This window comes from Onychostruthus taczanowskii, unplaced genomic scaffold (assembly GCF_017590055.1).
Source record: "Onychostruthus taczanowskii isolate IOZ18803 unplaced genomic scaffold, ASM1759005v1 scaffold14, whole genome shotgun sequence".
Classification (NCBI taxonomy): Eukaryota; Metazoa; Chordata; class Aves; order Passeriformes; family Passeridae; genus Onychostruthus; species Onychostruthus taczanowskii.
Window position 1 is genome coordinate 14,774,539 of NW_024498573.1, and position 15,852 is coordinate 14,790,390.

The 15,852-nt window shown below is 38.0% G+C and overlaps 1 protein-coding gene across 1 annotated transcript in view; it reads left to right on the forward strand.

Moving 5' to 3' along the window:
* The window catches only part of DOCK2 (dedicator of cytokinesis 2), a 157,534-nt gene that overhangs the window by 20,723 nt on the left and 120,959 nt on the right, over nucleotides 1–15,852 (forward strand). Inside the window, exons 14-23 of the mRNA XM_041397569.1 lie at nucleotides 339–463; nucleotides 2,900–2,998; nucleotides 4,399–4,471; nucleotides 4,547–4,650; nucleotides 6,780–6,963; nucleotides 7,058–7,155; nucleotides 8,106–8,195; nucleotides 8,439–8,539; nucleotides 11,022–11,156; nucleotides 13,386–13,494. Coding sequence (XP_041253503.1) covers nucleotides 339–463; nucleotides 2,900–2,998; nucleotides 4,399–4,471; nucleotides 4,547–4,650; nucleotides 6,780–6,963; nucleotides 7,058–7,155; nucleotides 8,106–8,195; nucleotides 8,439–8,539; nucleotides 11,022–11,156; nucleotides 13,386–13,494 — 1,118 coding nt within the window. The remainder of the gene's footprint in view (nucleotides 1–338; nucleotides 464–2,899; nucleotides 2,999–4,398; nucleotides 4,472–4,546; nucleotides 4,651–6,779; nucleotides 6,964–7,057; nucleotides 7,156–8,105; nucleotides 8,196–8,438; nucleotides 8,540–11,021; nucleotides 11,157–13,385; nucleotides 13,495–15,852) is intronic.

The window sequence follows — 15,852 nt, forward strand, 5'->3', positions numbered from 1 at the left end:
TTTAAAAGTCACATGAATTCGTTCAGAGGAGAGAATTAAAATAAGAAGCTCCCTCCAGAGAGAGCTGGGTATTTGGGGAAATTCCTGATGGGCTCATCTCACCAGCAGGTGTCGGGGCAGGACGGGAATTGCATCGAGTCACTCCGAGCTCCCATTTGCTTCTCCTCACATCCTAGTTTTGCCTTAGCAAAGATAAAGAACTGTAAAATTAAGTTCAGATGGAAAATAATAAATTTTTATCTGTTTCACAGCTAACAGTGAGGTACTCATGTAGTTCAGCTGATCCTATGCTCTCAGAGTATTTAAATTGCTTTTTAACCTTTCAATTTCTCTTTTAGGAGACATAAGAAATGACATATATATTACATTGCTGTATGGAGATTTTGATAAATACAATAAAACAACTCAGAGAAATGTTGAAGTGATAATGTGTGTCTGTGATGAAGAAGGAAAAGTGTTGCCAGTAAGTTTTCCTTTTTTTCTGCAATGAGGGGCATAGAAACATGAGCTGAATTTTTGATGTAAGGCTTAACTTACACATTTAATAAAACACCACTATTCAAAAACTCAATTTCCTTGTGTCATCCTGTGACATCTTGTGACAAATAAGCTTTATGATTTTTAAAAAATTAAAATCTATTAAAACCCTATAAAAGTCTTGCATAAAATGTAACAAGGAATAACACTGAATGACCTATTTTAGCTGTGCCAAGGAACAAGTGCTGATTCTGACAATTACTGCATTCTTACTCTAGGGTTTTTCTTGGGGAAATTCCCAGAGGAATGCAATTTGCACACTGAAATGTTAGAAGTACCATTTCTGCTACATAACAAATGCTTGATTTGTGCCAGGAAGTTTGTGTCACTGTCACTGAACTAAGTACATGGCAAAGAATGAAATTAGTGACAACAATTACATATGCAACATCAATATTTACAGTCTTTTTGCTTGTCTGTTCCCATTTTGAAGATCCTTTGTCTTTTCCTTCGGGTTTATCACCAGTTTGGTATTCAGGGGGATTTTTGACCTGTCATTTTCTGAGCTTTATAGAGTTGGGATCGTGAGGGTGATATCATAAAGACATTCTTGAGATAAAATAAAGATGGAGTAAAACACTGTGGTTCATGACTTGTTTATAAACTGCAACCAACGTCTTAAAATGTAAGTTGAAAGCTTGATAAAGAAAATTCTAGTCCCACATAATCTTTAAGGTCCACAAAACTGTAGCTCTGATTACAAAACACTGCCTGTGCCTATGACAGCACCTGACCATGGCTTGCATGCACAGGAACTAACTCTGTTCTGTATTCTGTCTAATCACATATAAACAAAAATATTCCTTAGACAAATAAACCTATTATCACACATTAAATCTTGCATTCCAATATTATGCGTGCTCAGTTCTGCAGATACAGAATTTCTGCAAATCTTAGGAGAAAGTGAATTTGTCTTGTTGTCACACCTGCTTTCTGTGGGCAATATGCCTTGGATATATTTAAGCAACAATTTTGAGGAGGTAATTCAAATGCTGTAGAATGCAAGTAATAACAAAAGTGACTGGTTTTTCCTTTTAGCCTGTAAAGATACCCCAAACCAGTAGATTTTCAAACCCATGAATTTCTATCAATATTTCTCATAACAAGAATATATTCACTACACAGGAAACTGGTTGGTTCTGTTCAGGTGCCAAACTAGTCCCAGTTGCAGAGCTAGCCCTTGATTTACTGTCACAAGGAATAGGACTTTTGTTCCAAGTGCATGTCATGGAGGTGACAAACAAGTACATGCATAAACCTTGAAAAATCTCTGTTCAGGCAGATGAGACATTGCTCTCTGCAGTTAAATCCCTCTGACCAGATCATACAAATCATCTTCAGGTACCAGCATCACACCCTTCTGGTCACAGGGCATCCTGGTGTTTGAAGCAGACTTTCAAGGTTCACTGGATTTTCAGCAGGATTATTGCACCTTTGCAGCAGTTAGTGCAGCCTGGATTGGATTAGTTGAATCAGTGCCTTCAGTAGAGAATTTAGTGACTGCTTCCTTCAGGGACTTTGGTTTTCATGTCTGGCAGGTATCAGGATCTTGGTGTCTTCCTGTCCAGCAGTAACTTTTACTCTGCACGTACAGCTCAACTGCAGTCAGCCAGAGCAGACAGATGCAGGCCAAGTCTTCACAGACTCACTAAGGAAAACCACAAGTTTTGAAGCTGATCAAATCTTTCACTTGTCTCTGTCCTAGCTCAGATAGTTGTTAAAGAATGGGAAATTCTAATTGTTTATTGTTGGTGCCTCTACAACATCCAGTTTGGAAGTCACCTCTGGTGTGTGGCCTAGAACTTCTGAGTCTGTGCCAGAAGAAAGTATTTAAAAATAAAATGGAGAAATAAACAGAATAATGAAGATAGATTTTTAACTTTTTTTTCCTTTTGTATTTCTTCTACTAATTGAGATGACATGTTGGTTACTTAAGTTCATCAGATGGAGAAATCAAGTCGATTTTATGTTCTTCACGCATCTGCTAGAGCCCACTCTCTGTGATCCCTGTATAAAGCAATTACACTGTCTGTACCCATAGATTATGGTAAATGTTTATTTCCATTGTATTCAGTGGCTTAGAAAACACAGTGTCTCTGTGTTAGTCCTTCCCCTGTGTTGGTGCTGTCATTATTATATAGCTTTGGATGATGCCATGCCCAAATCGAGCCCACAGCGGGGCGGGAGCGCAGCCCGTGAGGGCAGGCCGCGTCCCAGGGCCAGGGTGGAACTCCCAGCTTGGGACTCAGGAGAGGCTCTCTGGGGACTTTTTGGTTTTGTCCGAGTTAATTTACCCAAAACTGCTCCAAAATGTACGCCAATGAAGGAGGCACTAAGCAGTGTTTGTTCCCTCTTTTGTAAGAATGCTGTGTGCCTGGGAGCGGGGGACAGACCTGTGAGCGAGTACAGATCTGTGGTTTACTACCAGGTCAAGCAGCCGCGGTGGATGGAGACACTGAAGGTATGGTGTGGAAACTTCCCACTTTATTTTTTCCTTTCTTAATGCCTCACACAGAAAGGCTGCACAGCATCAGCTTCCTCCAAAAACCATCTTGTCTCTGACTACAGCTGAAGCATGAAGCCTTAGTCATACATCAGTTATTAGAGATACATGGTCACTGAGGCTTGAAATTTGGCCTAGAAAGTGATGTGTAGGTTTTGTTCAGCAAAACAAATGAGATCATCTTAGATAACTTTATGTCCTAACAGGGCTCATCAAAAATGAACTACTTGCATTTGTTCTATTTTGGTGAAACAATGGAGATGAGGAGCTTCAATTAAAAAACAAACAAGACCAAACCAAAACGCAAATGAAAACAGCACCCCCCTCTTCTGATTTCAAAAAGAAAAAACTGTCTTGCTTCTCTTTAGAGACACACTAATAATTACCTAATCAAGCTTCAATGTCCATGATTGGAATATGCCCAGAAGCTGCCAGAAACAGCTCTTACAAACTGACAGATTTGCTTGCTTTTTTAAAGAAAAAATAGCCATGTATGACAAGCTTGAAATTATTACCTTAGGATGTGTTACCTGTGATGGTGAAGGAAAAGAGAGGGAATGGAAGTACAATTTCAAATAGAAGCTCATTTATTGTTTTGAAAACATTGACCCATTCTTTTTATTGTTTATTGTATTAGTTCCTTTTTAAAATTATTCCGTAACTCAGTCTTGTGTACAAGATCACTAACAGCAGATCCTGTTGAAAAGCATCATTAATATTAAGGCACTGTTCAGTAAGATTTGTGAAGGGAAGTTGTGAATGCACACAAAGGTGTTCAAGTCCTTACATTTTTAGAACTATGAACTTGATAATATGAAAAATTGTGCTTTCCCTTACACATCAGGCCTTTTTTGTTGCATGTTTGACCTAAAGTATGCTGCTTTAAGAATAAAGTACTTGCAAGTTCCTGTGATTCTCCTCACTGAAATTTAATCACTGAAATATCATCAATTTATTTTGCTGGAATTTTCATGCTGTTTTCACCTGTTTAATAAATTGGTTGTCAATTTCTATATCTAAAATGTGAGAGTTGCATAATGCAGAGGTGTTTAATTTTCTGTGGTTAAAAGGGTGAGCAGTAGGACTGCACTGTGATTGTTTTCTAGCACCTGTGTGCATTCACTCACTGGGTTCTGTGCTTCATTTCTTTGCTGGTGCCAGACTTTGAGCAAAGTCTAACAGATCATTGCTTACCAGCCCTCACCTTGCTACTGTGATCAGGCTCAACAGTTTGAAACCACCTGTGAAAGGCACTGTGGAAGCAGAAGATGTGGGGCTTATTTATTCTAAAATAGGGGCTCATTGCATGTGAAATCACCCCTCATAACTCTCCTCTCTCTTTTCTGATTTTACCAAAGGTAGCAGTCCCCATTGAGGACATGCAGAGGATCCATCTGCGCTTCATGTTCAGGCACAGGTCAACTCAGGAGTGTAAGTGGGGAATTTTTACTTTAGTGCATTTTAATTCATTGATGGGTAGTCAACCCAAGGTCTTTTGCTTTGCAGCTAAAGATAAGGGAGAGAAGAATTTTGCAATGGCCTACATAAGACTAATGAAGGAGGATGGAACAACTCTCCATGATGGCATCCATGATTTGTTAGTCCTAAAGGTATGGGCTCAGATTTCTCTCTTTCTCTCTTTCTCTTTCTTTCTCATACTGTTGCCTTTGGCTGCACTGTGTATTTGCTTAGTGCTAGATTGATTTTATTATTCTATCAAAGATGATACTGTATTTTGCATCTGAACAAAATGAAAAGGTGTACCCTGTTCTATTGTCAGTAAATATTGCTCTGCATTTAAATAACACAGAGATATTATCCAAGCACAGTGAGAGATGATTACTTTTTTTACTGGTATTTGTGCTTTTGGCCTTCTGTAGCATAGAGAAAGTTGTGCTGCAGCTCTGTACTTGGGTGGGTACCATTCCTCTTGCTGGATATGGAAGTGATTGGTCCACTTGGGATCTTCATCTCATGAATAATCTGGGAATGCAGTCTTAGGAAAATGCTTGTTTTAAACTGCTGTGTAGTTCCTCAGGTACAAAATTGAAAGTTTCAGCAATTTAGTTCTGGGTGTGAAGAATAGCTTTAGTTGGCCCTAGCTAGAAACAGGATCTTTAACTTTGTGAAGGAAGCAGGAGGAGATGTTTTGACTTTTGTTTTATTTTCCCTCTTGGAGAATGGTGTCTAGCAGGAACTAAGAACCAGAAATCACTTCCAGTACAAAGGACACTTAAGTTATTTCTCAGCACTCTTCTCAGTAAACAAGTTTGCTGTATCATTAATATCAAGTGAGATGCATGCAACTAAATCAAGTTGCTTAGGCAAGCCAAAGAGATTAATGGCAGCATATAGTTATTTATCTTCTCTTCATTGAAACTATAATTTAAAATATTGAGACTAGAAGGAAAATTGTGGACTGTGTGGTTAATGTTGGTTGTGAAATTCCACCTAATTCATTTCTGCATCAGCTCAGTAATTTTTTTGAAGTGACAGCATGGATGAGAAATGCTAAATGGAGTTGACCTACTTTATGGTTGTGAGAAACAAACAGATTTTCTGACATATGCTTGCCTATTCTAGTATTAAAAACAGTAATTGTAAGCTGTGTTTAAAGTAAGTAATACACCTTGGCCTCTCAAAATAAGTAATTTGAAAACTGCTAAGTTTAAACTGTCTTTAGGCATTGGATCTTTTTGAGAGACTTTTGGATCAAAGCTTCATCTTTTTTCCATTGTTTGTCTGACTTGTCCCAAAAGAAAGAAGTCAAGAGTTTATTTTTCTTCCAGAAATTTTGGAAGTAATTATTTGGCAATCCTGATACAGTCATAGATGTTGGGGTTGCTGTGTGTTTTGCTGTATAAAGGTTTTGCTTCTTGTCTGTCTAGGTCTCTTACAGTCAATTTTTAGCCTTGCCTCTTTGATACGAAGTAGAAACTGCATCTCTGCAGTCACTGAACCAGATAAAACTGCAAAACTTTAAAATGCCTTTCTAGATCGTGGTTTTTGTAGCTCCTTGTTCATCCACATTTCTAGAGTAAAGGTCTGCAATTCAGTAATATCTGTCACAGTGTTGTAGCTTAAAGTGACATCATCAACAGGGAAATTTTCTGGAGTTTTGTTAAAGAAACAGTGTCCTTTAAACAGTGAGGAGCATGATTTTTGTTGTCTTTGTCTAAGACTTCTTTCCTGTCTGGGGAATCCTAAGATAAGACCCAGAAAATCTATGGGGTTGTGCCACAGAAGTTGATGAAAGAGAGGAGGGAAAAATCTCTATTGGCTCTCTGGTTTTTTACAGTTCATTCTACTGAAAAGCACATATTCTATGTCATTTAGTTACTGCAGCATACTGTCTGATTTAAAATATAAACTTACCATGCCCTGATTTTTTTTATGTTCAAGGTCCAGGTATGGAATTATAATGAGGATGTCAAAGCAGTGCTGCTATTCTTTCCTTGCTCAGTCCTGCTTTCTGCTTTTAAGCTGTGTGCAGACAATACAATCATGCTGTCCTGTGTACAGTCTTCAAGGTGATGCTCAATATTCTGCAGTGTTCCACAGCCACTGACATTCTAATGAGAGATTGGCTCTTGCTTTTTTACTCTGCATGGGGTGTCACCCCTCAAAGTCCCTTCCAGCACCTCAGTTTTGTTTACTTCTCTAGTACAAAAGTACAAACTAAGTCTAATTTTAAATCCAGGGGTGTGAAATGTGTAATGAATGGTGTATTGTTTTTCAGGGGGACAGTAAAAAAATGGAGGATGCTGGTACTTATTTGACATTGCCTTCTACACGTCTGCACGTGGAAAACAAGGGAGCAACCTTAGTCAGGAGCTCAAGCATTGTTGGGGGCCTTTCAGTCAGCTCAAGAGATTCATTTTACATTTCAACTCTTGTTTGTTCCACAAAGTTAACTCAGAATGGTACGTACCTTCTAAACAGGTGGGAGTTTTGAAATAAAACAAATTGATAAATCAGATGTTAAATTTTAATGTCTGTCCATTCATTTTCCATTAGTGGGCCTGCTGGGTCTCCTGAAGTGGCGCGTGAAGCCAGAGCTGCTTCAGGAGAACCTGGAAAAGCTGAAGATTGTGGATGGAGAGGAAGTAGTGAAGGTAAATCCTTATTCTAATAATAGTTATTCTTCAGGCCCATAATGCCTTTGTTAGTTTGCAAAGGACATGAGCAAAGCTCTTCATTAGAGGGAGTGGGGAAGCCAACACCTGGGCAGGATCCTTCACAGGGCTGGCCAGCTTTCCTTCTACTTTTTAATTCCAGATCTCTGGTATTGCCTGTTGTTGGGCTGGAAGATTTCCAAGATTATTACTAGGAGATTAAGATAGTAATAATAAAATATTTCCCATAATCTCTATTCATCTGTTTCCTTTTGTCTATCTGAAGTATCACAAACAATTCCTATTGCTTTTTTTGCAGTTCTTAATGTACATGTTTATATTAAATCCAGGAAGTGTTATGTACCAAACAAAGCACTTTCTTAACTTAATGAGTATATGAATAAAAATTGTCAGTATTTTGGAAAATCGCATGTACTGTTGCCTTTGTGTCTTTAAGCATAAACTTGAGATGTCTCTGTAGAGAAAGAATAAGTATTAAATCCAAAAAAAGAGGAAGTAAGAGGAGTGGTTTTTTTAACCAAAGATTTGTCCCAAGACACTGAGATACTTTTCTTTGATTTAGTGCAGAATTTGAATCAGACCACAGAAGCAGGAAGTCTTTTCAATCAATATGTATATATGAAAATAGCAAACACTGATCTGTGTCACTAAGGAACATAGTTTTAACAAGTTTTGTCATTTATATAATATTTTTGCCTTTTCCATAATCTTTGAGCTAAGCATGTATTATTGATGAACCCGAGGATGCAGATTCTTAAAACTAAAACAACTAAAGCCTAAACCCTTGGAAGTATTTTCTCAATTTAAGTGATGCTTCAGTAAGGGCAGTAAAATTCTAACTTGAGGGAAACCAGTTCTGCTATCAGAAAATTTTCTTGTGAGGTTTTCTAGTTGAATTGGTTATCAGTTTGTCTTTTCATGTTCTGTAGTTTCTCCAGGATACATTGGATGCCCTGTTTAACATCATGATGGAACATTCCCACAATGATGAGTATGACATCCTTGTCTTCGATGCACTGGTAAGAATCAGCACAATGAATTTATTTGTCAAAGTAAAGAACCTTAGAATTTTGAACAAACTATCAAGTTTTGCAGTTCAGAAAATTAGTCCTAAAGTTTCTATAGAACAGAGGAATATTACTCACTGATTGAAAATCAAATTTCTTAAAAAACTTAAATAGAAAACTACCAGAAATATTTTAAGATAGTGAACATTTAAGTTTGCAATATGACTCTGGCTAATTGTGACTCTGTCTGTTTAGATCTATATCATAGGGCTCATTGCAGACCGTAAGTTTCAGCACTTTAACACTGTTTTGGAAGCATATATCCAGCAGCACTTTAGTGCAACCTTAGCATACAAGTAAGTTTGTTTTCTCTTCTTTCTCTTCTTTCCTAAACCTCCACCATCACATAAAAGAAGTAAATCTCGCTTGTGACTTTTCTGATGTAATTTATGGTGGCTGTTGTTTTGATGCTGGTGTTTGCTTATCTGCCTCTGAGACATATTTGATTATAAGTGGAATTAATGAGCCCATAGCAAATGATTTGGGGTTAAATGATGCTTTGGCATTTGTTTTCTGTCACCTGGATTTTGCTGTGTCTGAGCATTTCACCTGTATCCTGTCAAATTTATCAAAAGAAGCTTGGCTGTGAAACCTTGCCATTTGTATCCCTGGCCTTACGTTGAAATGCCTCAGGTGAGGACTTGTGGCCATAGGCTCTCCATTTACATAGGTTTCCACATTTTTTTTTCCACTTTTTTTTTTCCACATCAAACAAACTCAAAGGAAAAATAATTGTTTGGGAGCTGTCAAGTCTTTGAATGCATTTTAGTCTGATGTTGTGTCAGAAGGGGTTCAGTGCAGTGAACTGGAATTTTGGTATTTGTTACATGTCCTGCTGTGAGATGAAGTTTTAGTATTTGTTACATGGTCACGCGAGTGGATGAACTTGTTGTGGATTTGTTATTTATTTCTTTGTTTTCAACTTTTGGAGCTTCTACACAATGCCCAGATGGGAACTCATAGATGGACTCATACAAAAGAGTAAAAACTGTGCAGACATGTTATACACCAAATTTAATCCTGGATTCCTACTTTATTTAGAATAGGCTTTTGCAGATGATGGTAGGATAAAATGGCTGAATTATGAAGGAAGGTAACATCTTCAGCTGATGCAGATCTCTGGGATGTGCTCTAAGAGGATGGATGTGGATTTTTAATCTACCTGATGTCTCATTCTGGCAGCTTAATGGAGTGGCAGATTGAAACGGAACTTTAATTTCGAATATGAATAGTACAGGGAAGACCTGAACTGAAGGTTTGGAATAGCTGGGGCTATCTTCCAGTGCCTGTGTTGAATTTCAGTTCTAACTCAACACTAAATGTCACAAAAATCATGCACTAAACCATGAGTTTCCTAAAGCTGAAAGGCAGCAGTGTCAAATCAGCCTTTTCTCACACCTCAGTAAAGCTGAAGTGAGCATTAGTGGGCTTAGAAAGCTCAAGCACAAACTATGTGCTTCGGTCCTCTCTCACTCCATCAGTAATAAGCACATGTCATTTAGTGCTTTATAGTACTGTGAAAGAAGAAAAGGAAGAGTACAGAACCTCTCAGGACAGCCTTATTTGCATAAAATAATCTAAGACTTACCTGGCTGGGAGTATCTGTTGGCTTAGTCAATGTGGTAGAGGCAAATAATAGTGTTTATGATTCTTCCCCACATCGCATGTTTTCTTGGCATTATGGATTCAACGCACATCGTGGAAGACTTACTCTGGTTTCAGAATCAGTTATGAAATAAACAAGTGTGTGTGTGGCCTAACTCCTAACTAGGAAGGAAATACTGTGTCCCAGACATATAACAACCATGTTATGGTACGGTTGGTTGGCCAAACTGTTACCTATTTATTCAGTTCCTGTTGAGTCATCCTTTCTCCTGGATTTTAGAGGGCTCTGAGAGGGCTTAACATGCACTTCCCCTACCTACAAGTTGGATAAATATTGGTCCAACTCAGAGAAGCTGTAAAAAGGAGCAAATGGAAACACAATGGATGTCATGCCCAGGAGGCTGAGAGGCTGAAAGCACAGCATTTTGTCCTGAAATGTGAGTTAGCTGGGCGTGTGTATTAGTTACACAGAGAGCTGGTCGTTGGCTTGGTTTGTTTAGGGCAGGGGACAGCAGGTCTCTCTTTTTGTAGAGATGTAGGAAAAAAACCCCAACCACCCTTATCTTCATTCTTATGGCTGCATTAAGGTCAAAATTGCATCACTAGTATTTTAGTATGCTTTAATCACTTAAGATGATTCCATAACTACAAATTAAGGGATTTAGTTTTAGATTAACTTCTACTCTTTTGCAGCCAGCTGTGTCTTTAGAAAAAGTTGCTTTTAGATACAGAGTAAGGAAGTGATTAAATAAAATAAATAATTTAAGCAGATGTTGTTGTGTACTGCTTTATTTACATGCTATATTTACACACTGTTAATTAGAGCATGCAGTGGTGTTTAATCACTGCTCAGTGGAGGTAGGCAGAAGGAATGTTTTGTGATACCTTGTGCATGTGTATTACAAACTTCTGTAAAGGTGCTTCCAGAATTGTGTAAAGTCATGCTGCTCTTCTGGGATTTCAGATTTCTCTCTTGCTTGTGCAGCTAAGAATTTATTCCTCATTTGTTTATACTGACAGAATTTGTGCAATATAAATCCAGAAATACACTCAGTCTGTTTTCTTGTATGTACTTGACCAAGCGTGAACATTTAGAGCTACCAAAGAAGCTAAAGAAGGTAATTAAAAAATAATAATGAAAATTATTTTTAAAAATGTTTTTTTAAACTTCAGGAAATTAATGAGTGTTCTGAAGACATACTTGGATACTTCCAGCCGAGGGGAGCAATGTGAACCTATCCTCAGAACTCTGAAAGCACTGGAATATGTTTTCAAGTTCATTGTTAGATCAAGGACATTATTTTCCCAGTAAGTACTCAGATATTGCAATTTAATTAGCTGTCTAACATCAGACATAGGAGACCTGAGAAGTAGAAAAAGTTGGTTCTAGAACAGAGCTGTTTTTTTATTTTTACAAATAAAACATTAAAACTGGCAAGTGCTTTAAAATACAAATAATGCTGAGATATGTTTTGTAGAGGGAATATTCAAAAATCTCCTTTCTGATTCTCAATGTAAGTTCCACAGACTTATTTAATAATAGCAGCAGGTTTCAAAGGGTGATTATTCTTTGTGTCAGGTGGCTTGGCCTAAGACCAGTGGATGGCCAAACGTCTCAACAGATGGCAGGAGGCTGGAGACTTGTCCTTGAGAACACCGTGTGCCGCCCTCAGACCGTGCACAGAGCAGTGTCATTGCAGCACCATGGTCACACTGAATTTAGAGTTTGGGACCTCCTCTTGAGGAATTTACAAGGAGGACTCCATGGACTGGATGTGTGTAGCTCAGGCAAACTGAGGTGTAGTGTTTACAAGTGCTGTTCAGGTTTAGGGAAAAGGAGGAGGGGACAGCAGAGGAAATGAAAAGTGGAAAGAGAAAGGTTACACACTGGTAACTACTCTCCTCATATACCACAGACCCACTTCCTCAATTACTTTCTGCTTCACCTTTCTCCACTTATCCTGAGCTGGTTTGCCCCTTCAGCTTGTTCTGATTTGCCTTTGCTCTGTGGCTGAAGGATTGCAGGGGCAGAGGTCAGGCAGGGCAGACTCAGACCTGTAGGGAGAGGGAGTGCTTGGGTGTTGTGTTTGTGGCTGCCATTCACCAGAGCAGGAAGGTTCTGTTCTAGTTATCCTCAGTGCGTGCTCTAATACAATTTTGCTCTGATATTCACTGTCCATTAAAAAAAAATCCATGTACATTTATACTTTTTTTTAATTTAAATTTACTCGCTGGATTATGATGTTTTGGTTGAAGTACCAGATTCAGAAGGAATTTGCTACTATGGATAGTACATTAGAAATATTATTGTCTCTAGGAACTTACTACTTATAGATGGATACAGGTAAACAAGGTATAAAGCTGTATAAGGAAGGAGATGGTGCCCAGGAGAGCAGAGTACAACTTTATCCTATATTTGTATCATGGATGTCATGGCAGAAGGGTATATTAGAGTTTTGGGGAAGGAAGCATTGTGTAGAGGATTATGGAAAAGTTCTTGTCTGGATGAAGGTCAGAAAGCAGAAAGGGTTTGTTTCAGGGAGAACTTTGGTCCTCATTTTAATCCCTCGTGTTATCCTGCAGCTTAAAGTGTTCATTGGACAATCTGTCATAAAGTAGATTATTGCAATGTGTTGCATATTCAGGTGATCAGCTACATATTATCTACTCCTACTTTACTAGAGATCTGAAACTCTAAATTCCCTGGACAATTATTATTATTTTAGGCAGTCTTACATTTCAAATTGAAAAGAAAATCAAATGACACTGCAATACATAACTTTAAAAAGCAATTTTTCTCTTCTGATGGAGCAGAAGAGGCAACACTCAGCTCACAGTATTCTACTCCCATTTCAGGGTTCTCTTGTCATCTTGGCTTTTTTCTTAACTTGTTTTTCTTTAACTCTTGACAGCTGTTTCACATAACTAATTTCACATGTCACCAGTGTTTTTACTTTTTATGCAGGCAGTATTTAGTACTAAGAGCCATATGAGCACTACAGGAGAGATAATCTGAGGGATTCAAACTTTAGAAGAGGGAATGGAGAAATAATGGAGTGAGCTCAATTTAAATGCACTTTTAAACTTTTAAGTGTCAGAGACATTTTTTTCAAGAAGCAGACTGGTTAATGGGGCCAGTAAAAATAGTTCTTGGGAAAAAGTGACAACAGCAGCAGAAGACAGAAATTGTCATGATTTGTGAAAAATATCCTGGAGTAGCTCAGTAGTAGTGGGAAAAAAAAAATTGGTTTTTGGTTTTGGTTTTCTTGTATATAAGTTACTTTGAAGATAAAATTATTTATATAAGCTCCAGTCTGGGAGGTGTCATGGTTTAGAGGCTTTTAAAACAATTGGAAGTGTTTATTGCAGTGTTCAAACTAAAGAATTCCCACAAACAGTGAATAGCTGTTATAACCCATTGGGGAAGTATCTATGTACATAATATTGGATCAGCTTCTGAAATATATATTTAATGTTAAATCTGTTGCATTTGGAAGAATGAAACCTGAAAGAATAACCTAATGCATCTCTCAACAGGTTGTATGAAGGCAAAGAACAAACAGAGTTTGAAGAATCAATGAGGGTACTCTTTGAATCCATCAACAACCTGATGAAAAGCCAGTACAAAACTGCCATTTTGTTGCAGGTTGGTGTGTTCCTGCAAACCAGTTGGATTTGGTTTTTTATATGGTTTTTATACATGAGCTTTTTATTTTTGTTCTTTTTAAATGGAGGAAAAGACACTCAGGAAATGCATCCAATCTATCTTTTGTGTAATTCTCCTCTGTTGGAAGAGCAGACTATCTGATAAATTTGCAGCCTGGTTTGAAAAGGTCAGGACAAGATACACTTACAGAAATTCTGTGAATGTAGTCAAGGAAAGAACCATGGCACAGATGTTGGAATATTTCAAGCAATCTAATGACATGAAGCCTCCTGGGACCTGAATGTTTAATTCTTGAGTTTCTTCAGATAAAGCTAAATAGGGATTTCACCATCTTAGTTGGGAAAATAATTTTTATTATCTCAATCTTTGGGAGTTACATTGTTAAAAAATTATTTCTTTTTGTCATTCATGTTAATCACAGTTATTCTAACACTCCAGAATCTAATGTTTTAAAGAAAACCAGAAAACAAGGAGCTATTAACATAATTAATATAAAATAATTTGCAGTTCTACATTAAGATGAAAAGCTATCAAGATTTCCTGTAAAATGTAGAAGATTTATTAGACAGCTGCAATATTCATTCTTCATACCTTCTTTATTTAAAACTCATTGTATGCATTGGGCTTAAATTTTCTTCTGGTTTTGTGTTTTGATTCCTTTTGATATGACTTAGATTAGAAGTGGAAACCCATGAAAAATCCTGTGTTAAATAAAACCTCAGGTGGCTGATGTTGACATTTGTATCAGCTGACAATTTGCATGGAGTGTTTAATGTGCAGCTGCAAAGGAGCTGAGAAAGGAAATACCAAGTTAATTATATAATACCATGGTTACAGTAATATTCTGAATGCATTTAAAAATCAATCAGATACTCTGTTACTTGATAATTCTGTAGAGGCCTTCCTGGGAATAGTTTATACATTTGAATACTGCATCAGAAACAGGAGAATCTTCTGAAGGAAAAAATGCATCTTTAAAGTAATACTGAAAGAGTTTATGTTTGCCCTTATGGTTCTTGCACTAATTAAGAGCTCTTGGAGGGTTTAGTGCTCTTTGGGGGGAGTGTGACACTGCGTTCTGCCCTGCCTGATCTCCGAGGGGCTGTGTGGGACTGTCCAGCTGGGTCTCTGATGAGCAGAACTCTTTCTTCTTGAGAGTGACAAGAAAGGCTCACAGAAAACTTCTTCATTAACAGTTTCTTGGTGTGCAAGTGGGGCCCCTGAAGGGCTGCTGGGAGTGTTTCAGAGCAGGTTGTAGTGCCAGTGGCACCACAGCATTACATGGACTGAGGAGTGTGACTGTGCCTACCCTCATTTCCATCTTCCCATGTTTAATGCCAGCTCCCAGTGTTGTACCTGACTGGCAGACATTCATGGTGTCTTTGTTGATGTTCCTCAGAAACAGCAGAACCTTGAAAACAGGGCTGAGCATCTCTAAGAACTAAAGCAAAGAAATCTACACTAATTTTAAAGTGCTCATTAGTGTGTTTCATAAACAGACTAGTTATTAAACAGTTATGCTTTGATCAATACCATAACGAAAATCAATATTTTTGATTTCTAATGAGTGCCATCAGTTGTGCTAAATCGGTCCTCTTTATTCATAACCCTGAAGCACTGGTGGGCTTTTGGGTCTATAAATCTGCATCAGGTACTGAAAGTTTTCTTTTTAGCAGGAACCTTTTATGGCAGATGTGAAATACTGGTTTATAGCATAGCTTTGCTCTTGTTTCAGACACTAATTACTCATACAGCTGTGTCTCTGAGAGAAGCCTACAAAGATATTGCTTTACATACAGTAAATAAAAACTACTGTATTAATGTTATAAAAGTCTGATAGGAGAGGCATGGAATGAGCAGTGTCCAGCTGCTCAGTAGTTTAGTGCTGGCTGCTGGAAATAAGTTTAATGGGGGCAAAAAAATATAAAATTAACACTCCCTCCCACTTAATCATGAGCTCCAAAGGCAGCCACAGCTTCACAAGGGAAAAAATTTCTATGCCTGCTTGGAGGAGTCTTCAGTGCTGACACTTGAGATTCCTGCTGTAGTAGGTGGATGCAAGCCAGAAAACTGAGATAATTTCTGCTGAAAGGGAGGAGAAAGTAGTAGAAAGAAATTCATAAATCTGCCTCTGCTGAAATCCAACACTGATTTCCCTTGGGGAATTTGAGATGACAATGATGGATGTTGTAGGTAGTACAAATTAACTTTGCAGAGTAAGGGACAGGTGGTTATTCAGTGATCCTACAGACACACGGGACTCCATGGACGTTACAGTTTGTGTGCCCAGAGAGGGAAGTTCAGAGAGTCTGTTGGAAAAATACAGGAATAATCAGA